Source organism: Triplophysa dalaica, chromosome 13 (genome assembly GCF_015846415.1).
Source record: "Triplophysa dalaica isolate WHDGS20190420 chromosome 13, ASM1584641v1, whole genome shotgun sequence".
In the NCBI taxonomy this organism is placed as follows: Eukaryota; Metazoa; Chordata; class Actinopteri; order Cypriniformes; family Nemacheilidae; genus Triplophysa; species Triplophysa dalaica.
Window position 1 is genome coordinate 7,202,530 of NC_079554.1, and position 22,750 is coordinate 7,225,279.

Sequence of the window (22,750 nt, forward strand, 5' to 3'; positions counted from 1 at the left end):
AACTGCGCATGGATCCTCAAGCTTCTGTGTCCGAGTCCTCGTTACAACATTTCACAGACCTTAGATTTCTTTGACTTTGTGTTTTTCTGTCTTGGCTTTGGAAAACATACATATTTTTCTCTTTCTCCAGAATCTACAAAATCAAATTACGCTTAATTCAGATTGGTTTAATTCAGCCAAACATGTATTGTAGTATCGGCTATGCAGGATTGGTTCTGGAAGATTTCACAGGTTACCATTTTAAAAAACGCGAACTGCATCTCCCAGGCAGGAATGGGCAGTATGTATGATAAATGTATTTTTAACAGTAGCGAACCCTCATGGTCCCCTAGGCCATTTGTTATCAAGTAATTTGGTCATCAAATTGTTAGTTATTTATGATTTAATAGGCTGCCGTGCCTCATTTCATTCTGCCTGCCGATGTGAGCTTAATTCGAGACGGGTGATTTTGATTTGTCAGTCTTAAATTTTACATATTCTGCATAACAGTGACATCTTATCAGATAAATGGTAAATTAACTGCATTATTTTCCAAACGTTTAGTTCACTGTAACGTTACCAGTTTAATATTTAGATTTATTATAATCATTGTTAAGTCAGTGGTGAATATCAGTTTACTCTCCGCTAGTGTAGGTTTTTCTTTGCTGAGAGCACTGTCGCTTTTTAAACTGGTGTTCTGTACTATTGTTTGTGTTGGTTTTATGATCAGAATGGGAGGCAGTGTCGGTCATGGGTGTGTGCAACTTGGTCCATTATTCTGTTGAAGAGCACATACATGCGGCACACCGATCATAATGCACATTTGTAATAATGATTTGTATTGCGTGTTATTTTGCGATAACGGTCTTGCTGTGCTGTTCGGCTTGTTGCGTTTCAAGTCTAAAGTAGTATTGCAAATGATTCATGTGGTAAGTGTGATGGTAAAATTTTGTACTTCTATAGGGAAGCACAGTATAGTAAAATAAGGTCAAGTGTATGGGTTTGAAAGGGGGTTCGGGTTGCACGTGAGCAGAGGGCCAAGGCTCAAACGTCACTTAATAGAATGATTGACGCGATGATGACCTCCAGTGGTAGAGGTCACCTAGTGGTAAAAGCCACCTGTTTGTTCCAATAAAAAGTCAAAATGAAGTTATCTTGAGGCAATTGAAGAAAGTGAGGATTCAGTAAACCTTTTCGGATGACCCCCAACACGTGTTGCATCTGTGAAAGAGTGAAACGGGCATACTGTAGCTTCTAAACATGATTTGTAATCCATGTTCTAGCTTCGCTAGAAGTCGCAATGAACAGAGAGTTTGCTTTTTCAGTACGTGTAAATCCAGGTGCTGTTGATTTCATTGGTTACGTGGCGAAAAGAATACCAAAAACACCCGTATACAAGAAAATATCTTTATTTGGAGGAGTGCGCTTTTCGTTATTAAAGCACTACGGCCTATAAAAACATCACTGGGATTCAAACTCATTAAATACAGCAGATTACCAAAAATGTAAATCCAGCGTTTTCTTCACTTTCTCTGGGAATGTTGAAGATTCACACAAACTTGAAGTCCACCTTTTGCCCCACGTTGAGATGATCAATAATAAACATTGCAAATGTGGAATCAGGATCGCTATCAAATCCATCCCTGGAAATCATTCATGAATACTTTTGTTCACAGAGTTGTGTTAATGTAAGCAGGATTAGAAAATGTTTACAATTGTTTTACTTTTGTGAGGTCATGTCTAAACAGTGGATTTGTGAATAGTTGCATTTTATATCCACTGATCGGGTCTATCAAATCAGTTTACGGGGTTTGCAGGCCATGTTTGTGTTTGTGGGTCAAGGAGCAAATCTCTTCCTCCATGGTAGAAGGCGACCCACTGACACCCTCTGGGTCCATACACATACCGTCTGGTATGTCTTCATCGGGCTCTGCCCAGGAAACCCCTCTGTGGTCAGCTTAATTAAACACACACACACGCGCGTGCACGCACGCACAAATACACACACCCTGAAAAATAAATACAGTACGGACATCCAGTCTGGCTGTGGTGAAAGATGCGGTGATCCAGTGACCCGTCCAAACTATTGGAGATGTCCACCTGGTCTGAGTGATGAGGAACGGTCAGGATAAAGCGTGTACAGAGACCCCTGTTTCCTCTCCATCACGGCCGGTGGCAGTTCCATTCCCATGGTACATGGACAGGCAGGGGGAAACGTGGGTATGATAAAATGAACTGCAATACATTACACTTCTACATCACTATACACGTAGCATACAACAAAACCTAATTGACTGTTCTAGTGTAGTCTCTATGGTGTTTTTTCTATTATAGTATTGAGGTTTCTTATATAAAATAATACATTAAGCTAGTTATACGTTTCATGTATTCTTATGAAACAATATTGGGCCTCATGTAAAGTTTGAGCTCTAGAACACCTGCATGAACAACAAACAGCTTATCTTACAGTTGTGTTCAAAATTATTCAACCCTCACTGAAATTGATTGTTTTGGTCGGTTTGACATTGATTATGATCATTCAGTCATCCTGCTTACAATTAAATCAAAGAGGCACGTGTAGGTCAGACAGATATAACATAACATTTATAATGAAATAACCACAAATGTCTTTTCTGAGCTCACATCATTATCAGTTTTATGCAACCCCCAAGTGACATTCAATCTTAGTACTTAGTACAACATCCTTTTACAATTATAACAGCTTTTAAACGTGAAGCATAGCTTGACACAAGTGTCTTGCAGCGATCTACGGGTATCTTCGCCCATTCATCATGGGCAAAAGCCTCCAGTTCAGTCACATTCTTAGGCTTGCGCACTGCAACTGCTTTCTTTAAGTCCCACCAGAGGTTCTCAATCGGATTTAAGTCTGGTGACTGCGATGGCCACTTCAAAATGTTCCAGCCTTTAATCTGCAACCATGCTCTAGTGGACTTGGAGGTATGCTTGGGATCATTGTCCTGTTGAAAGGTCCAACGTCTTCCAAGCCTCAGGTTTGTGACGGACTGCATCACATTGTCATCCAATATCTCCTGGTACTGAAGAGAATTCATGGTACCTTGCACACGCTGAAGCTTCCCAGTACCTGCAGAAGCAAAACAGCCCCAAAGCATGATTGACCCCCCGCCATGCTTCACAGTAGGCAAGGTGTTCTTTTCTTCATAGGCCTTGTTCTTCCTCCTCCAAACATAGCGTTGATCCATGGGCCCAAACAGTTCTAATTTTGTTTCATAAGTCCACAGAACACTATCCCCAAACTTCTGTGGTTTGTCCACATGACTTTTGGCATACTGCAGTCGACTCTTCTTATTCTTTGGGGACAGCAAGGGGGTGCGCCTGGGAGTTCTGGCATGGAGGCCTTCATTACGCAGGGTGCGCCGTATTGTCTGAGCAGAAACTTCAGTACCCACATCTGACAAATCTTTTCTCAGCTCCTCAGCAGTCACACGGGGACTTTTCTCCACTCTATGCTTCAGGTAGCGCACAGCAGTCGAAGTCAGCATCTTCTTTCTGCCACGACTAGGTAGCGTTTCAACAGTGCCCTTTGCCTTGAATTTGCGAATGATGCTTCCTATGGTGTCTCTTGGTATGTTTAACATCTTTGCAATCTTCTTATAGCCATTGCCCTTCCTGTGAAGAGTAATCACCTGTTCTCTTGTCTTCCTGGACCATTCTCTTGACCTCACCATGTTTGTAACCACACCAGTAAATGTCTAGAAGGAGCTGAGTATCACAGTCATTTTAAAGCTGCCTAATTGGTGCTTATTAGGCTTTATTGCTGCTCCCTGATATCCACAGGTGTTTTCAATACCTGATTGAAAACACTTCATTGAACCTCTGTTCTTCAGAGTGGTAGTCTTTAAGGGGTTGAATAATTATGTCAATGAAGAATTCACAAAAGAAACATTTACTACTGTATTACAAAACTAATTGATGTCATTTTAGTTGCATATGGTTCTTTAAGAAGTCCTTGTAGGATTTCATTCTGAATACAATTACAAATGTACACTAAATTCCCTAAAACCATTTACAGCATTGGGGGTTGAATAATTTTAAACACAACTGTAACTGCACACACACCACAAATAAGTTTTAATAAGGAAGTTTGGGTTGTCGCATAGAGTCAAGGACACTGGTATCGCTAAACGATGAGCTCATTTTTAATAAAAACAAGTGTAAATCATGTATCAGCCGAAACCCCCGGAAAAGTGTCAAGATAAAGGGGCACTTGTTTTTGAGAGGCTCACGCTACGACTAAATCCTAATATGGTAGGCCGGAACTATGAGCGCAGGGGGACAGGATAATGAAAAGGTGATGTCATTTGAAACCTGATTGGAAGAAGACGATGTCATGCACACATGATTGGTTTAAACTGTGATAACAACTTGAAAACAATGTATAAATGATGGAGTCAGATATGTATTCGTTGGATCACTTCAGATGAACTCTGAATATCCCGCTTTGCTTGCCCTGGCAAATAAAGTTTAAACTCTTGGCACCTGGAACACGTTTATCTGAGATTTCTTTCTGCGATGGAAGGCCGATTCGGCACAACATCTCCCACATAAATGGTACTTTTTTCGAGTAAATCCCTGCAAAGTATCTCCTGGCTTATCTACTTTTCCATCACTGAAGCGAGCGTTGGGTTTTTCCTTGTCCAGCTGGGCAGCTGTTGTAATGTAGTGCACAACCCGTTGAACAAACGCAAAGCGCATTCCCCCCGAGATGACGTAACCACCTGCTTTTCGCACCACAGAGCCTACAGGTTTCTCCGGGACAATAAAAACACACAACGCCCTTCTCACAGGCGCTTGGATCTCATTAAACACTGACAAACTTTCTGATGCCTCACCTGTAGTGATACTCTCCTCACGACCAGACGCGACTCTCGCCGAATTCATTCTTTCCTGGGGGGTGTGCTCAGGGATGCGGGAATGTCTTATAAATACAAGTGTGCATTAGAAGTGTGTTTGTCAAACCGTTACACAACAGATTTATATTAGGTTAACTGTCCCTTTCCATTTCGAACACTTGGGAGATCTTGTCAAAAAGAGGAAGTTAAAGGAATAAAGACACTGACAAATAAAGTGTATGGTGTATTGTGTTTTATTTTCATTGATCTACCACCAGGTATAAACAGACGTTGAAAGCCACACAGTTTACCGTGAATGACTGAATTCATTATTTTCTTAGACAAGTGAATTGACTCGGTCACCATTCACAATATGCACACATTTGTGCCTAATCTTATCCTTAATAATACAAGCCCAAAAACGGCTCCGTTATTGTCTCGTCGTCACACTGCTGACGTTATTGCGAACATAATCACACGTGTAATTATGGGTCTTCCTTACACCCCCTCCTAGCCTCGAAACCGCCACCGGTCCGGTTTGCATCGGTGGATCCTGCCGCTCAAAGTGCCCGCCGTTCGAATTGTAATGTTGTTTAGCCATTTCTACGTCGAAGGGATGTAGCTACGTCCGGAAGTGGTGCAACATCTCGCCATATAATTGCAATAAATTACATAAGCTAACCCCTACGCCTACCCCAATCCTACACATAACCTTACAATAATACAAAATATAAATCAACTGTTTTTAGAGTGATGCAAATTATACGGTTTTGAAGTGCGCTTGCCCGGTGGAGGTGGCTGTATCCCGTCTATTATGTAGAGAAACAAATATGTACACCACTGAAATATGTAACGTGTTGATAACGTTAGTCTATGAACATTTGACACTACGACCTGTACAAACAAAACCAAAAGATTGCTTCCATTGTGTTACGTCTGATCTTTGACCTTATGTCTGTCCAGTACGTTACGTGACGTGACGTCCTTCGGCTCGATCACACCTGCACTCTAGGCTTGAGGCGACGGCCACATTGCCGTTGTATCAGAGTCGATTTTAAAAGCCTTTCTTTGTGAATCCATTTGTGTGTGAGGGCTTCCAACGACGTGGCCGGAATCACTTGTGTAGGAGCAGTAGATGAAGTGATACTTGGTGGAGGTCTGAAGACAGTAGACATAGCTGGCATTACCCGGGACAAGGTTTTATGAGCTGTCATTACCATGTCTGATTGTTCTTTTAAGACCTTGGTCCCTGCCTTGCTGGGAATGTGTTCATACACAATTTGTTGATAGACAGGTGGAGGGAGAACCGACGGTTGATGTGGTGCTGGAGGTAAGTCTTTTGAGGAGACAGACGCAGTCTTTGATATTGTGGCTGATGGCATTCTTGTTGACTGTAGGTTGACGAGCCTCTCTTGACGACGGATGAAATCCCTCACCGTCTTGATGTTAATTTTTGATAGAGGAATACCCACTTTACACTGAATCCTCCACCAATATGCAGTGCTGAATTCTCTCATAGGCTTTCAGGATGGATGTTTTTTCTGGGCTTGCTTTGGATCTTTGAGGTAAGCCCAGGCAAAGAAGTTTGATCAGTGTGTACATTAGTCGGTTTTGCTGAGCGCTGATGTCCTGCTGAGCCGGTGCGTAGCGTTTGGCCATCTTGACCCGCTGAATCACAGCAGCATCAGCAAGATCGTCCCTGTGCGGCAATACAACGTGTTACCCCAGTGTGTTCTGTACAGCTGATGAAACTTCTGTGGTTGCTTGTCATGTTCCCTTACAGCGTGCCATGCGGCGCAAGCCTGTTCCTTTGCTCTGTCATCAGGCTCAGCTTATTCTCAGTCTTGCCAATCTCCACAAGCAGAGAACAGAAGTTTTCCAGCTGCTGGAATCCAGGCAGCGGGTTGGGGCTACAGGCATCCTCCTGTTGAAAAGTAGAACAATGCATTGTTAAGATACATTTTTTGCATCAATTGGCTTTGTAAAATGTCAGTTTTCACTCAGACTAAAAAGATTGTAAAAATGCTAGTGATGCATTCAGGTGAATAGAACATGACTCACAAAGGCTGGAGGGTAAGCAGTGGTGGTCTCCTCCGTGGTAAGGTTTATGTGGGCCGGGTCAGTAGTCACCCTGTCCTGGTCGGCCTCAGGATCGCTCTGTTAGGCATCGTCCTCCTCATTGGGGTCATGCTCGTCAGGCTGAACCACTTCCTCCTCTGGACTGGGCCCGTCCTTTGAGAGGTCACTGAGGGAGAAGGCAACAGATTCACCTGTGCTTTGGCTAAAGTGGTACTCCAAACCAAGCAGCTCATTTGAAGTCACAGCAGCAGGGGCACGGAAATTCTTCTCCACGGTTTCTCCAAACAGCTGCTGGCAGAGGGTGTTAAGGCGCTCGATCAGAGGCGCAGAGTAGGATCTGAGTTTTCTGCCTTTACTACCAAACACAGCATCAGAGCTGCGGTCTGAGTTCCACCGAGCGATTCCACTAATCAGGTAAACTTGATATGGACGTGCAGCACAGTGGGGACCTTGAAACGACAGAAAATGGCATTAAAATCATAACATGACCATACATGTTAAGGATGACTCAAAGCATTGTTTATTTGCAGCAGGATATAAAGGAACTACACTAAAAAAAAATCGACGGGTGGCAAAGCAGGTGAGTATGTTAGGTGAGTATGATGCAGTTCAGCAGGCACAGATAAGGAACTAGTGAGCAGGAAAGCATGAGTATATATGAAAGGCAGAGCAGATAATCTGACCAGAAGCAGGGTAATGAGTAGTCCAGTAATGATTAAAACAGGTGCAGTGGTTATCCAAGAGAGATCAGTACATTTAATAACTGGTAAGGTTCTAATAAACGTTGGCTTCACAAACTTATTTGAAGATTTCTTTCCAGGAACAAGGAGCGATAGATCTGAGAGAGAGATCTGTTTGGGTAATCAGGCAATGAATGAGTGTGTGGCCTTGGTGTGTCCATGACAATCATGAGTAAGCGCTATCACAGCATTTGTGTTTCATCAAATCAGATAAGTATCATTTACAATTGGGGGACATCACATATAGAGGTAAGAACAGAATATCTGACAACATCTTGCACATTTGAATTCATTTTACCTGGTATCATGTGAGGCAGAGTTTTGTAGAATCCTTCCAGGCTGTTGCTTCCACGGAGACATTTGAAATAAGGTACTTCCATCCTGTTGATGTTGGTGCTATGAGCCACTCTGTACATGCTCATCTCTGGAGGATCCTGAATGCACTCTAGGTGTCGTTGCTGGCCTTCCCATACACCGTCTATTGCTTCTGTAAAAAATCATGACACATATTCAATGAGATATTCAATGAGATATTCATGAGATAGTATACATGTGTAAGCAGTACATGATTAATATACTGTTTATTTACATGACACGCTAACAGTATGCAGTGCAACAATATATAGATAATAAAGTTTACAAGTACCGTATATGCGCTTTTATATTTTTGCATCAAATGATTTACCTGCCGATTTGAAGAGGCTGACTCCACCCTCGTCTACCCCAGCAGGACCTTTGAGCTCATCTATGGCTATCTGGATGAGCCGGAAGGTTTCCTGAGCCCCAAGTGTGACTCTGCGAACATGGTGCTTCAGCTGTTCCCTGGATACATAAAGTCGCACCATGTCTTCATCAGCCACGGTGTCAAAAACGGTCGGGTCCTTCGCTCTAACAGCTTTGATGAGCAGCTCCAACAACAGCTTGAACACAGCGTACTTTGAGTGGCTGTCTGTGCGAATGGCTGCATCAAAGCGATGTATTCAGTGGAAGATGTCCAAACGCACCACCATACCATTCTCCACCCACGTCTGGAATAAGCTCTCCACAGCGCTTGGGCCTTGTGCCCGACAACAACCGCGGTCAATGTACAAGATGTTGGGCACAGGTTGATTGGCCTGGTGGAAGCGGTCCATTACTCCCTGACACATGGGCTTCAGACACTGAGTGGACTCTTCACAGGTAAGAACAAATGAGACAATCTGCGAATGCTCATTGCCTATGCTGCTAAACCACTCCGCCGTGCCTTTACCCTCCCCAGACAGCTTCTTCACCACCTGCAAGATACGACATACTCGCTACGTAAATACACTTGTATTTTTAATCAATTTTATTCCTGTTTTATTGTTTCTTAAAATCTAAAGTATGTGTGATCTTAAATCATTTACATTTTAAAGATACGTCTTTCTGTCAATCATTTTATGTAAAGCGCTTTGAATTGTGTATGAAATGTGCTATATAAATAAACTTGCTTGCCTTGCTTTCAAAACCGTTTACACATGTTTTACGGAACACACCCAAAATGTAATTCTTTCTGTATCTATCTTTGTGTTGTACAGAGGAAAGTTAGTCATTCAGGTTTTGACAAAAAATGTTCTAAACTATATTGTGTACTGCTGGATGTACCTTTTTAGTGTAGTTCATCTTTAGCACATTGCCAAAAGTGGAGAGAATCTGGTTCCTGTAGTCCTGTACGTTGTTGGCCTCCGCCAGAAGGAAAGCATGGCGAAGCAGGCGAGCAGAGGGAAGCTCTCTTTGAGGAGGTGGAGCCTCAAACGTGTGTCCTAAGGCCGACACAATTCCCCCAGGCTTCAGGAGAGTCATGAGGAGTGTGGTGTAAAGGTCTTTCCTGTGGAGATACTCCTCAACATGATTCTCCTGAATTTGTCGCCACACTTTAACCATGGTGTTCCCTTCAGTGCGGTCCCTCAAAAGCCGCACCACATTTTTGTCCACACCACGCCTGTAAAGTGTGATTTTTAATATGGCAACTAATTCCTGGCACGTAAGTTGCGTTTACGCCACTCTCCAGTGTACTAACTTGTCTGTCAGAATAACAGGAAACATGCCTTGGTGAGCCTCACTGAGTTGACAAAGAATGGCAGAATCCCACGCCAACCACCTGCCCACCTTGCAACTACCACCACCCCTGGCTGCTTTTGTACATGGTCCGCAGCACAGGACCTCTGTTAATATACAGTACCAGCCGGAAACGTCACAAACATGACGAACCTGCAATAAAAAAAATATGTTGGTGTATTTACTTAATAACAATTCATTTAATTGTATTTAATTATTCCAACTGTAATAATAAATATCTAATTAACAACATGTAATACCTTGGTATGGTAGCCTGATTTGTAGAGGTACACGTTCATACTTTGACCCACACATTCTTCTCCTCGAGGACACTTCAGTGAGTACACTCAAAAAAAATGTTTTTGCTGCCTGTTCAATTTACTTAACTTGCTTAAGTTAAATCAACACAACTTTTGGAAAATATGGTTACAACATGATTGTTTTATGTTTAGTCATATAACTGAATCCATTCATGTTGGGACAACATAAAGGAGTTGTGTTGTGTTAACATAAAATAGTTATAATAGGGCAGAGGACTTATATTTCCCAGCATGCTTTGCGTACACTGCATTTTGAGAGTTATTTTCTTAAATAAGTGTTTTATATTGTGCACTTTTCAGTTAAAAGAAACACTTGTTAGTGTTTAATGTTCATTTATCTTAAAAGTTTTAAAGAGTTAGTTATATTTTTGAGTTTGGTGGTTACCCTTGTTCAGAAAAGTGTTGCCTTTGGTTAGGTCGTGGGCGGTAACAATAATTGTTTTGCATTTCTGTTGAGTTCTATTTTCTCAATATCATCTTATTGAAGTTAAATGATATAATGTCTAATAAATGTTACAAATGTATAATATAAAAAATGTTGAGCAATTCATTTTATTTTAGTGTTTTTATTTGACCTACAGACTTAGTTGCTCTAAGTTCCAATCATTAAGTACAATCAACACAAATGGATAACATTAGCAAAGCTTATTTCTGTTAAATAAATTGAACTAAATCAGGTCATCTTAGATCAAGCTATAGTCATTAAATTCAAGACAATAATTTACATTTATTCAAAATAAGTGTGTGATGTACCATTTAATTAACATAATAAACATAAGTTATGAGCGATTTACTTAAAACATTATGTTACGATTAATTGTATATTACCTTTTCCATTTAAGCAACTAAGTTTTGTGGGACCAGTTGACATAACTTCATTAATTAAATACAACATTTAATTTCTAAGAGTGTATTTCCAAACTCCAACAGGCCGCCACACAAAGATGTGACCCCGAAAGAAGAGATGTGGAGTTGGCACAGTACCACTTATGTAGCCTGGAGGTTCTGGAGGGTAAAACCACATGCGGTCCTTCTGTGCAGAATACTGGATGTAGAGCTCCCACATCTCCTGGAAGCTATGGCTCTCAAACCCTTTCTGTCCGTAAACACATCGGTGGATGTTGGCTTCCAGGGCGATTGCAACTTCTGGAAAGCTCTCTGCATACTCTGTCAGGTGGTCTTTTATCCACTGATTTTGTGCTTGCCCCTTTCCAACTTTTTTAGAGAGTTCTTCTCTGTGCTTGTCGATCAAACTGCAATTACAAAATTATTTAAAAGATAGTAGCCTATGCAGCGATAACAACCATATACTTCTGTCAATAGACTGAGATACTATTTGCTATCTACTACTTTTTTAAAATTATGATTTCTGTTAAACCTTAAATAGAGGACGCTTACTACTTCATGTAGCCCACATCATTTGACACAAGCCAGTGAAATGGTGCGTTGAGATACTGGCCAAAGGGTAGCACCATCTTCCCCAGACACTGCTGTCATGATGGTGCTCTTATCCCTTCAGTACGTAGTGCTCTTTCAGCATGGGCCAGTGCAGTGGAATCATTGAGCAGCTGAGGAGGGGGAAGAGGAAAACTCATTCTCCTGTTTCTGCAGTCACGGGCCCCATTTGTCGCCACCAATAAGGCCTGCTGACGACCCCCTTGAGCAGCGGGGTTTTGAAGACGGATGACTGGCCTCGCCATATCAAGGTGCACTGAAATAAAAACACAATTTTTAAGATGACAATAATGCACTGATAATAATAATAACACATAACACTAAGATTTTTTTTGTCACCAGCCAATTAACAATGTGTTCCCTTTCAGCCATAGTAAAGCCTCACAAACATCATCACTAGTAATGTTCATGTGCAAAGATAAATTACAGGTATAATCACTGTGATCTATTGTATGGACACAAAAGCAATGCAAGTGAGTGCCTGTTAACAACATTCTTCAAAATATCTTCTTTTGTGTCTTGTAGAAGACCGAAAGTCCCTTTCAAGTAATGTCACATAGTTTCACATGTAAGCACAATTCATACTATATAAATCGTCTTTAACTTAAATGTTCCTGCACTACCGATGTAACGTTATGATTTATCAAACCGTGTTAAAGTTGGCAACATGTTAACATTGGTTACAGAACGTGACTTATTTAGAAGTACTACTAGTAGTAGTAGGAGGGCTACAAAAAGTGATAGTATTTAGAATATCTTACATTTTCATTTGAGAAATCTGGTCGCCTAAACATCGCATATTAAATGCACAGTATGTAACATCAATCAAAATGTGACGAGAAGTGGACAATTAACAGATGTTGACTTACCTTTTTCTTACTTTCGCATGAAATCCTCTTAATGTTATGCCCATCAAAGATAACTAAACCACAAAGTTGTAAATAATAATAAACTAATGCTATAAATAAGATGCTAGAGCTCTTCTTTGACAACATGTGTTGAAGGATCCGAGGCCTGTGATTGGTAGTCTACAATCACAAACTACAACTTGATTGGTAGTCTACAGTCAAAGTCGCCAATCGGAGCAGCGCATCTTCTCTGTGCCCTGATTGGTGGTCTACGGTCGATGCCGGCATTCGCGATTGGTAGTCTACGTTCAGAGTCTACGGTGACTGTAGACTCTCGACCAATGAAATATCCTAAATGTCTACAGTCACCGTAGACGTTGTACGACCGTAGAAACAACTTATGCCGTCGGTTCGCCGATGTGCATCAGGTTTTGCTTCTTGCAAGTGTATAAAAGTCACAGGTTACTGTTTAACCTACCACCGGAAGTAAATCGAATTCCCTGCTGTAGTCGTTTATATAAGAAAACTCGGTAATAATCTTAGAAAAACCGCTAGACAGTCTGTAAACCTCCCTCTCCGACCCACCAACCGAGACGCTCTTGAGGCTGCGGTTTCTCGCCTCCTTAGAGTTCCCGCCCGTCTCCCGTCCGGACGTCGGTACGAGGCTCACGCAGAGCGGTGCGAGAAGGACCGGTTACGTAAGCGGCCCATGTTTTTGGCAAAATATGAAGAGATTGGTTCCAAAATGAGTTATCATCACATCAAGTTGATTTAATTGTGTGTTCCGATTAATATCAATCAAACTGCAGTTGGTTTGATTTGATCTAAGCCACAGTTGCTCCACAAACACAGCTAGCTAACACAATAAAACGCACCCAAAACATCATAAAAACATGATTTTAGAAATGTTTTAAAGAACAGAGTTATCTCATTTTGGAACCAAACTCTTCTATATGGGGAGTCTGCAGACCTGGAGCATGCAGTTTTGCGCCCCAGGCAGTTTTACGCCCCTGCTGTTCCTTATTTCTCCAGTAGGGGGAGTATGCAGTTTCACGCCCCTGCTGTATGATTCATACAAGTTTATAGCGATTTATTTTTCTAAAACTTTTTGAAATAACAAGACACTACAACTGCATGATCATTTAATATTTTTTTAATTATTTCCAAGTATTATTACAAATAAGATCAATGAACATAATAGGCCTAATTAGCCAGCCAACAACTACTATTAAGAAAACAAGATGCAATATTAATTGAGCACTAATAACCACAAACGTGATAAAACCCACATTAGGTGCACATACATTTTAATCCAGATCATTAAATTAAAATATCCAATGGAATATATCAAAGAGGTATATTGTATGTACGATAGATAATTGGATCATCTGAACAACTCAAATCAAGATCCATATGGCACTAATGTTTTCAATTTGAGTTTGAACATGTTTGTGGTTGTTGGTGCTCAATTGTTTTATTTTTATAAAAAAAAACTTGAATACGTGTGCAGCTTAACTGAAATGGTTTATATATAATATATAATGCAAGTTAACAGGGTCAGAAGAATATCTTACCAGGAAAGGCCATCTCGCATTGACTACAGAGACAAAATGAGAATAAATTATAAAGAAAATAAATATGAAAATGAGTAAGAGATATCAAGTTGGCATACACGTCGTTAGCTAAGGTTGATCCAGACACATCATTGACCTGGTCGCCAATAAGTATTAATTGTATTGTCTTTGAGTTTAAATTTCACACAAACATATCTATCTATCTATCTATCTATCTATCTATCTATCTATCTATCTATCTATCTATCTATCTATCTATCTATCTATCTATCTATCTATCTATCTATCTATCTATCTATCTATATAGATAGATAGATAGATAGATAGATAGATAGATAGATAGATAGATATATATATATATATGTTAAGATGTTTAAATTAATTCATAACAATATAAAAAATATGCATGTTGGGCCATTTTTTAGAATCAAAAACGATTATTTACCTCTAACTCGCGATAGACGACGAAGTTATCTGTTAGGTCTGTACCGGTGTTTCATAATGAACAAGCGAACACCTAGTGGAGAAATAAGGAACAACAGGGTCCTAAAACTGCATAGGGCGTAAAACTGCAGGGGCGTAAAACTGCATGCTTGTAAATTATTACTGTTAAATTACAGTAATAAGACCCTCGAAGCAGTTATAAAATGCAATTGCTTTTATAAAACGGTTACTGCATACGCGTAGCATAGTTTCATAAATACCAATCAGGCATTTTATAATTTTATAAAGCAATAATAATTAAAAAATATATAATAATTTTATTAAGCCATAAAAAATCAGGACCAGAATTGGCAGGATTTTTTTTGCCAATAAGCTTGTAAAGTGACGTCTACTGTGTAACAATTTACGTGCACAGAGCAAGTTTACTGCTTTTCAGGACAAATCAACTAATTTAAATGAGCCAGTCTGCACCCTCCCGTATCTTCCACTAGCAATATTTGAATAGCTCTTTTCCAAAACGCTATAAATCCATTTTAATAGTTTTCATGAAAATGACATTTTTTAACCTAGACCCATATATTTTGTTAATATTCAATTTATCCTGTTAAACAGTGTTGGGTAAGTTACTCCGAAAATGTAATTAATTAATTAGTTACTCATTACATATTCAATAGTGTAATTAGATTACTGTCCAAATTACTCTGTCCAAAAAGTATTTAGTTACTCATTACTAATTACTTTCTATATCCTACATCAACCTTAGTTAAGTGATTCAAGGATAGACATGAAACGGCTTATTTAATTCATTCAAATAAATAATATTATTAACTGAGTATTACAAATGTGAGAATTATACATTAAAGCACAGATTTTGAAGTAAGATTTTGAATTTTGATGTCAATTACGCTATTGCATACGTATATATTTAACAAAGTATTTAGTTTAATTACATCAAAAGTAACTGTAATTAAATTACAGAAAAAATAATAGTAATCACTTACATTACTTTTTTCAAGGGAAAAGTAATTAAATTACAGTAACTAATTACTTAGTAACTAGTTACACCCAACACTGCTGTTAAAATGGTCTGTTAGCTCATTCTGAAATTGTTAAACAATGATTGTTAAATGAAACAACAATATTGTCGATTATAAATTTATTTTTTATTTTTTTCAAAACACTACAAATCCATCCTTTTAAAAAAAATGGTATTTATTTTAAAAACAAACAAACAAGAGAACATGAAACATATGACATCAGGGACTCATACCATAAATTAATTAAAATCAAATAAATGCAAATGCATGAAATAAATAACAGCCAAATGAAACAATTGTAACAAACTAAATGGTAAAATAAAATAAATATTATCATGTTTCAATATTTTCCATCACATACAACAAATAATTTGGAAATAACACATACAAATACCACTAACGAACGAATTCTGATTGCCCAGAGGACATATCGCATTTAGGCTAAAAACAGGTTCGGGACTTACAGCGTTTTGGAAAGAAACTGCATCCTGCAGTACATTTTAAACAAGGAAATATAGCGATTTGGCATGAAACATTGATGGAGCAGTGAATAGGTTTAGTAAACGGCAAAATGGCGTGACAAACTATTTTTTTTTAATTTGGCACTTAATACGTTTTGGAAAAGAGCTCTTAATTTATTTCACGCAGAGGCACCTGTCTGTCAGAAAATGCACCTTCCCGTATCCCACTAGGAACGTGTCACAAGCATGAAACTCAACCCATTAGACTGTATAAATCCTATAACCATACTTTCATAATCATTTCATGCTGGGGCAAACACAAGCAAATTTAAGATGGGGGTGCTTTTCACGGCAAGCCTGTTTGCCAGGAAATGCACCCTCCCGTATCTCCCACTAGGAACGTGTCACAAGCATGAAACTCACCCCATCAGACTGTATAAGTCCTATAACCATACTTTCATAATTATTTCATGCTGGGGCGAGCAAAGGCACATTTAAGAGAAGGGTGCTTTTCACGGCAGGCCTGTTTGCCTGAAAATGCACCCTCCCGTATCTCCCTCTAGGAATGTGTCACAAGCATGAAACTCACCCCATCAGACTGTATGAGTCTTATAATCATACTTTCATAATTGTTTCATGCTGGGGCGAACACAAGCAAATTTAAGATGGGGGTGCTTTTCATGGCAAGCTTGTTTGCCAGGAAATGCACCCTCCCGTATCTCCCACTAGGAACGTGTCACAAGCATGAAACTCACCCCATCAGACTGTATGAGTCTTATAATCATACTTTCATAATTATTTCATGCAGCGGCGAACACGAGCAAATTTAAGATGGGGGTGCATTTCACGGCAAGTCATGGATCTTTCCGTCAATGTATAGTTTTTCATGATTACATTACAATTTGTATGTGAAATATAATATAAATTCAGATGTACGGTGATATGGGACGACAGAAGTTTTAAACATATTAGCCTCAACTCTTCTTCTGATATAGCATACACCAAGCATTTATTGCAATATAGTTCTAATTATTACAAGAAACTTTTTTTTTCATTTTTAATTAAGAAAAAAAAATCAGTAAAAACATCTTGATAACAAAAGAAACAATCTAGGAAATAAATAAAATATAACTGATAAAATCTTCAAGGCTTGCATTGTCAGAAAAGTGAAAAAGAAACATTTCCAAGATACCTCGACAAACACAAGTTAAACATAAACTACTTGGCACAGGTAGTAAAACAAATATTGCAGCAAGGGAAACTTTTACTGGCATGCAGGACACAAGAAATTCAAATCCACTGGAGGGCTCTGTACACAATCATGGTGGTACCACCTTTCACATCCGTCACAGCAAACCTGGGAAAACAGTGACATGTAGTGGTACATGTTTTGAAATATAGGGTATTTCTAAAAATAGGTGATATCTGAATAAACTGATTTTTAATATTCTTACTATTCCTTAAATTTTGGAAGTTCTCAACAACATAATCTTGTGTTCTGACTACAATAGGATTTCCTACATCACACCTTGTTCAATAGAGAGTAACCACAGATTTTTACACAAAATCAACATTAATAATGAATACATTAATAGATGTTGTAGAAAGATGTAATTACTACTGCAATCGTACATTTTTTTGTATATTTTGTAATGTGAATAACCCACCCATTGTGTTTTACCCTTGTCCTCCATCCCACAATAAAAGCACAAGCCGCTTAGATCATCTGGTAAGACAAACAGTATTCAACAAATAAGTTAACTAGCAAAAATTCACTAGCATAGAGCTGCATTTTTATGATAGGCCTATTAAATGCATAAAACCAACAACATGAATTGATTAACATGCTGAGCAAACAAAAATAAACAGACCTGATTCTCTGAGGAGGGAAGTAGCTATCTCAAGCCTCAACTTGTCCACTGCCTTCTGTGAGGTGTGAATATTTATCACCTCCCCCTGTAAAATGTTCTCTGCAAACTGAAGTGAAGTTTGATTAGCAAAATGGCACAATCCATGCACTATGTCAACCAACACTAGGAAAATATCCCATAACACCCAATTATACTTGTTACTTTATGAATGAATGGCATCTACACTAATATTTGTTCGTCTGTTTAATTCTAATTCCAAGGTTACAGTAGTCATCTTGATCTAGTTTGTATCCAGTCCAGATGACCACTGTAGTCACCTGGATACAATCCTTATTCAAACAATGAAGTGACCACAACAGCACTGACAACTAGACGAGTCTTAAAGACAAATCGCCTGTGAAGACTTTGTCACTAGATGTCCACCTGCACAAAACCTCAGCTAAAACAAGAGAACCAGACCAGTCCTCAGCAAAAAGGACTCCATTCACCTGTAAAACTGAATGAATATTATGAATGATATCAAACCACAAGAGAATTTCATTTAGCTGGATTATGACATAACTGTTGTATATTCCACTGTCTTGCACTCTATCTACCATTATCTATTTCATTCTTCTTTTTAAATATCCCTGCTTGTAAATATATATATATATATATATATATATATATATATATATATATGCGTGTGTGTGTTATCTGTGTGCACCAAAGGTCTGAGAGTAATGAAATTTCAATCCTCTACATGTATGTAGTTTACATGTGGCAGAATTGACAATAAAGCAGACTTTGACTTTTACTGATGGTTAAAGCATTTCACACCCACTTTTAAGGCCAGGACACCACAGGATGAGCCATCTTGCTGACGTCAATGAAGGAGACTGCTGCATGTCCACCTTGAGACATTGCAGCCCTTTTTCCTCATGAATGCTCTAAAGCAGGGGTTCTCAACCTTTTGCAAGCTGGGCCCCCCAAAGCTGCTTCATTGAAATAGGGATGAGAAATCGTGTGACGTGCCTGCATCAGTGATAAAGTCTGCAAGGCTGGGAAACATGTCGCAGTTCCCTTGACTGATGCGGCCATGCCAGAGGTCTAGTTTTTGTGTGAAGGCGTGCACTTTGTCTGCAAGGATCAAAATATGAGTTCCGCGGCCTTGCAAAGACAGGTTGAGGCCATTCAAGCGGTCAAATATATCGACCAAATAGGACAGAGACGCAAGCCACATAGTGTCATCCAGATGCTTCGCCAGATCTGATTTGATTTCTGTCAAAAACCACTTCACCTCCTCTCGAAGCTCATACAACCGCTGTAGCACCCGCCCCCTGGAGAGCCAGCGAACTTCAGTGTGCAGAAGCAGCTGTTCGTGCCCTGACCCCATCTCCTGGCAGAGGACCCCAAACAAGCGAGAGTTTAACGGCCGTGATTTGATAAGATTTATCATTTTCACGGATTGGTTCAGCACGGAGTCAAAAAGAACCTGCATTTTTTTAGCAGCTAGTGCTTCGCGATGGACCATGCAATGTGTCCATTTCACAAGTGGAGCTACTTGCTGAACTCGAGCAGCTAGGCCACGCTCACGCCCCGTCATTGCTTGCGCACCATCCGTGCATAGGCCAACGCATCGGTCCCAAGCCAAACCATTTTCAAGGATAAAAATATTAAGGACATTGAAAATGGCTTCTCCTGTAGTGTGCAACTGAAGAGGCCGGCAAAACAGTACATCCTCCTCAATCGCCTTGTCCCGTAGATACCTGACATAGGTGAGGAGCTGTTCCTGCCCAGCAATATCAGTGGATTCGTCCAGCTGCAGCGCGTAGTAAGGACTCTTTTTTACAAACTCGATCAGTTGCTCTCTGATATCATTGGACATGTCTACAATTCTCCTAGCGACTGTGTCATTGGACAGTGGTACTGCACCGAGTTTGGCTGCTGCACTATCGCCTATCATTATTCTGCACATGTCTTGCGCTGCCGGCAAAATGAGAGTCTCTGCGATTGTATGCGGTTTACCCAGTTTACCGATTCTTTTGGCCACTACATACGATGCCTCCAAACACTGTTTAGACACAGTGCTGTGCACTGAAATGGTTGCCTGTTGCTGATGGAGGCCATCAAGCTTTCTTTTAAAATATTCAGCTGGCTTATTTTTAATGCCAGGATGCTTTGTTTCGAGGTGCCTTTTTAATTTGCAGGGCTTCATACTGTCGTTTGCCAGCACCTCGGCACACACGACACACTGAGGTCTCAGATCAGCCGTAACTGTAAACCCAAACTGCAGGTATGCTTCATCGTACCTTCTATGCTTTTTTGCAGCTGGTGGTGCGTCGGTTGGCTTGTTGGTCCGCACAAGAAATTTCTCCATTTTTGTTATGTGTTTTAAATAAAGTTTAGGCAATATGTAACTGTGTGTGTGGCTGTGTTGAGAGACGTATCAGGGGCTAATCAATCGGGACTTAGGGACGATCTTTAATTAAACGAACAAAATAATTATTTTGCAGGCAATTCAGATTTTATTTGAATACTTAAAGATTGTAGTGTGTGTGTGTGTGTCTTAGTCGTGTGGGTTGTTTTAGCTAAGTGTAGCTACTGCCTAGCAGTTAAAAAAAAATACTGGCAAGGGCTGAGATTTGATCTAATCTTTAACAAAAATGTTTGTGGGTTTAGTCTTTAAAAAGACTGTTGGGGTTTTGTAGTAAAGGCCTATGTAAATCGAGATTGATAACAGACTAGCGAGAGCTGGCACAAGTGAACTTGGCAAGAGACTAGACTAGAGTGAATGGAGAGCTATGTCTTGAGTCAATTTAAATCGCAGTTATTTATTTTTGTATTTTGAGTGAGTGAACATTTACATTTACAACCCGCTCTGCAAGCTAGGGCGGGAACGGCGGCGGCCATGCGCATGCGCGATTCATTTGCAGCCTGGACGCGGAGGGGTGTGTGTCTCCTCTCTGCTCTGAGTGCTGCGTGAGGCTACTGAGAGTCTGACCGCCTTGAAGTGCTTTTGGACGGGAGAGGGGCTAACGGCAGCACCCGCTGCTCGTTGTGAACAGTAGGCCTAACTGCAGAGTGACTCGTGCTTTCGAGTCTCCAAACACCACAAAAGTCTCCAAAAACAACAGTAAAATTCGCTGGATTTGTCACATTGACAAAAACAAGTCGCCAGGAGGATGATTTGTTTGTGTTATAAGCAGTGCTTGAAGTGGGGGAAAAGGTGGCGGTACTCTCTTTGCATTGGCAAATCATTACTTTTTACAGTGAAAAACAAAACTTGGAGATATTGCTGTTACAACAATTTAGTGTTTTTTATTTATTAACAACATAAATGTATTTAAAAATGTTTTTTTGTGTGAAGAAGTGTGAAGAAGTGTGAAGAAGAACTTTGGAAAGAAGTACATGCACATCTTTCCCTGCCCATTCCTCATGCAAATCTAAAAAATACAGTGGTACTTTATATTGTAAAATATACATTATAAAAAATATCATAGGAGTCAAGGTGATATTTATTTAGCTTATGGTTCTGTATATTTCATTAGCGTTGCTTTATTAGAATGTTGATTCTCTCTCTAAAAAAACATGTACTGTATTGTATTCTATCTCTTTCACATTTAGTCATTTGGCAGACGGTTTTATCCAAAGCTTCCATCTTTTAAATGTTTTTCTTTTTTCCTTTAAAGCTACTTTGAAACGATGCAACATTGACAGTGGTTCTCAACTCCAGTCCTCAGGCCCCCCCTGACAGAATACTTTGGATGTCTCCCTATTGTACACCTGAACAAGTTAATGAGATAATGAAGTGATGATTGAGTCGTTAATGATGAACAGGTGATGTTAACAAACACAATCACTAGAATAAAAACCATAATAGTGTTGAGCTTTCATTAAGTGTGGCTCTTACCCTTGATTTATTATGTTACATTTTTTGCTAGCTGAAATAGTTTGTTTCTGAAGTACATTTATAAGAGCCTGACAAAAGACAAAATTATTTCGTCCTGCTGTTGGTAATAGCTGAACCAATGTTGGTTGATTTTTGGTGTGTCACGATATTTGTCAGACTTAAATCCCCTGCAGAGGAGAGCGGTGCTGCAGAGGAGAGCGGTGCTGCAGAGGAGAGCGGTGCTGCAGAGGAGCTTGGTGCTGCATGGAAGAATGGTGCTGCAGAGGAGAGTGGTGCTGCATGGAAGAATGGAGCTGCAGAGGAGAGTGGTGCTGCAGGGGAGAGTGGTGCTGCAGGGGAGAGTGGTGCTGCAGGGGAGAGTGGTGCTGCAGGGGAGAGTGGTGCTGCAGGGGAGAGTGGTGCTGCAGAGGAGAGTGGTGCTGCAGATGCTGGAGCTGCTCTTATGTCAGGAGCTGCCGAGAGGGTGGAGGATGCTGGTGCTTCCATAAAGTCAGAGGCTGGAGAGAGTGGTGCTGCTGGTGAGACTGGTGCTGGTGAGGCCAGTGGTTGCTTTATTTTATGAGGAATTCGGGGCAGCTTTACCCTAGCAATTTTTAAGTGATCTTCATTCACTTTTTTATAAACAGTACCATCCTCTCTGAGCAGATCAGAACTTTTCCCCTGTAGTGCAATCACTGTAAAGGGGCCAAGGAAATCTGACTCCAGCTTGCCACCTTTTCTCTGTTGGCTTCTAACATTTTGTCTCCACACCTGGTCTCCTATTTTTAAGGCAGGTTTGGGAGCACCATGCTTCATTCGCCTCCTTGTGCTCTCCTGCTGTTTGGTGATATTGCCCTGAACAATATCCTTAATGTCATCAAGTCGCTTTATGTCCTCTGAAACAGCTTCCTCCGCCACAACAACCTCAACACTGCTGTCTAGCTGTGAACACATTTTTGTTTCTTTCATTCCATGATTTCAGATTTGTGTCGTTAGACCTAAAGTTAAATTTAGTAGGGGAGTAACGGTATTTGTTTTCGTACAGAACTGTTACGGGGCAAATTTCACATGGAAGCGATCATTCCTTTGCCCTTCTTCCTCCGACTTCTGCTAACGGACACCAT

General features: G+C 40.1%; 3 protein-coding genes and 1 pseudogene across 5 annotated transcripts; 1 reads left to right on the forward strand and 3 right to left on the reverse strand.

Annotated features, from left to right (window-relative positions):
• Positions 1-1,776: 1,776 nt before the first annotated feature.
• On the reverse strand, positions 1,777-4,899 carry LOC130434565 (regucalcin-like; annotated as a pseudogene).
• A 248-nt stretch (positions 4,900-5,147) lies between these two features.
• On the reverse strand, positions 5,148-10,723 carry LOC130434530 (uncharacterized). Of its 3 annotated transcripts, XM_056764737.1 has the most exons (7): positions 9,708-10,723; positions 9,293-9,629; positions 8,355-8,943; positions 7,968-8,156; positions 6,912-7,378; positions 6,632-6,774; positions 5,148-6,549 (listed from the first exon to the last, which is right to left on the reverse strand). In XM_056764737.1, the coding sequence occupies exons 3-5, from the start codon at positions 8,512-8,514 to the stop codon at positions 7,011-7,013; spliced, it is 717 nt and encodes a 238-aa protein (XP_056620715.1). In that variant the 5' UTR covers positions 8,515-8,943; positions 9,293-9,629; positions 9,708-10,723; the 3' UTR covers positions 5,148-6,549; positions 6,632-6,774; positions 6,912-7,010. The 3 variants fall into 3 exon arrangements, with proteins under 3 accessions (XP_056620715.1, XP_056620716.1, XP_056620714.1); XM_056764738.1 differs by having other exon boundaries at positions 5,148-6,774; positions 9,293-9,711; positions 9,797-10,723; XM_056764736.1 differs by having other exon boundaries at positions 5,148-6,774.
• Positions 10,724-18,734: 8,011 nt separating this feature from the next.
• Positions 18,735-20,114, reverse strand: LOC130434566 (zinc finger BED domain-containing protein 5-like). The gene has a single exon (XM_056764792.1). The coding sequence runs from the start codon at positions 20,112-20,114 to the stop codon at positions 18,735-18,737; it is 1,380 nt and encodes a 459-aa protein (XP_056620770.1).
• Positions 20,115-21,246: 1,132 nt separating this feature from the next.
• LOC130434568 (paraneoplastic antigen Ma6E-like) lies at positions 21,247-22,209 on the forward strand. The gene is made up of 2 exons (XM_056764795.1): positions 21,247-21,574; positions 21,804-22,209. Exons 1-2 carry the CDS (start codon positions 21,549-21,551, stop codon positions 22,207-22,209), a joined length of 432 nt encoding a protein of 143 aa, XP_056620773.1. The 5' UTR covers positions 21,247-21,548.
• Positions 22,210-22,750: the final 541 nt, after the last annotated feature.

Coding starts and splice junctions, on each gene's coding strand:
- LOC130434568 (XM_056764795.1), top strand. CDS start 21,549: ATGATTGAGTCGTTAATGATGAACAG. Junction 21,575..21,803: donor GAGTCGTTAATGATGAACAG/GTGATGTTAACA, acceptor GATATTTGTCAG/ACTTAAATCCCCTGCAGAGG.
- LOC130434530 (XM_056764738.1), bottom strand. CDS start 8,514: ATGGTGCGACTTTATGTATCCAGGGAACAGCTGAAGCACCATGTTCGC. Junction 8,157..8,354: donor CAGCCTCTTCAAATCGGCAG/GTAAATCATTTG, acceptor GATTTTTTACAG/AAGCAATAGACGGTGTATGG. Junction 7,379..7,967: donor TCTGCCTCACATGATACCAG/GTAAAATGAATT, acceptor TGTCGTTTCAAG/GTCCCCACTGTGCTGCACGT.
- LOC130434566 (XM_056764792.1), bottom strand. CDS start 20,114: ATGGAGAAATTTCTTGTGCGGACCAACAAGCCAACCGACGCACCACCA.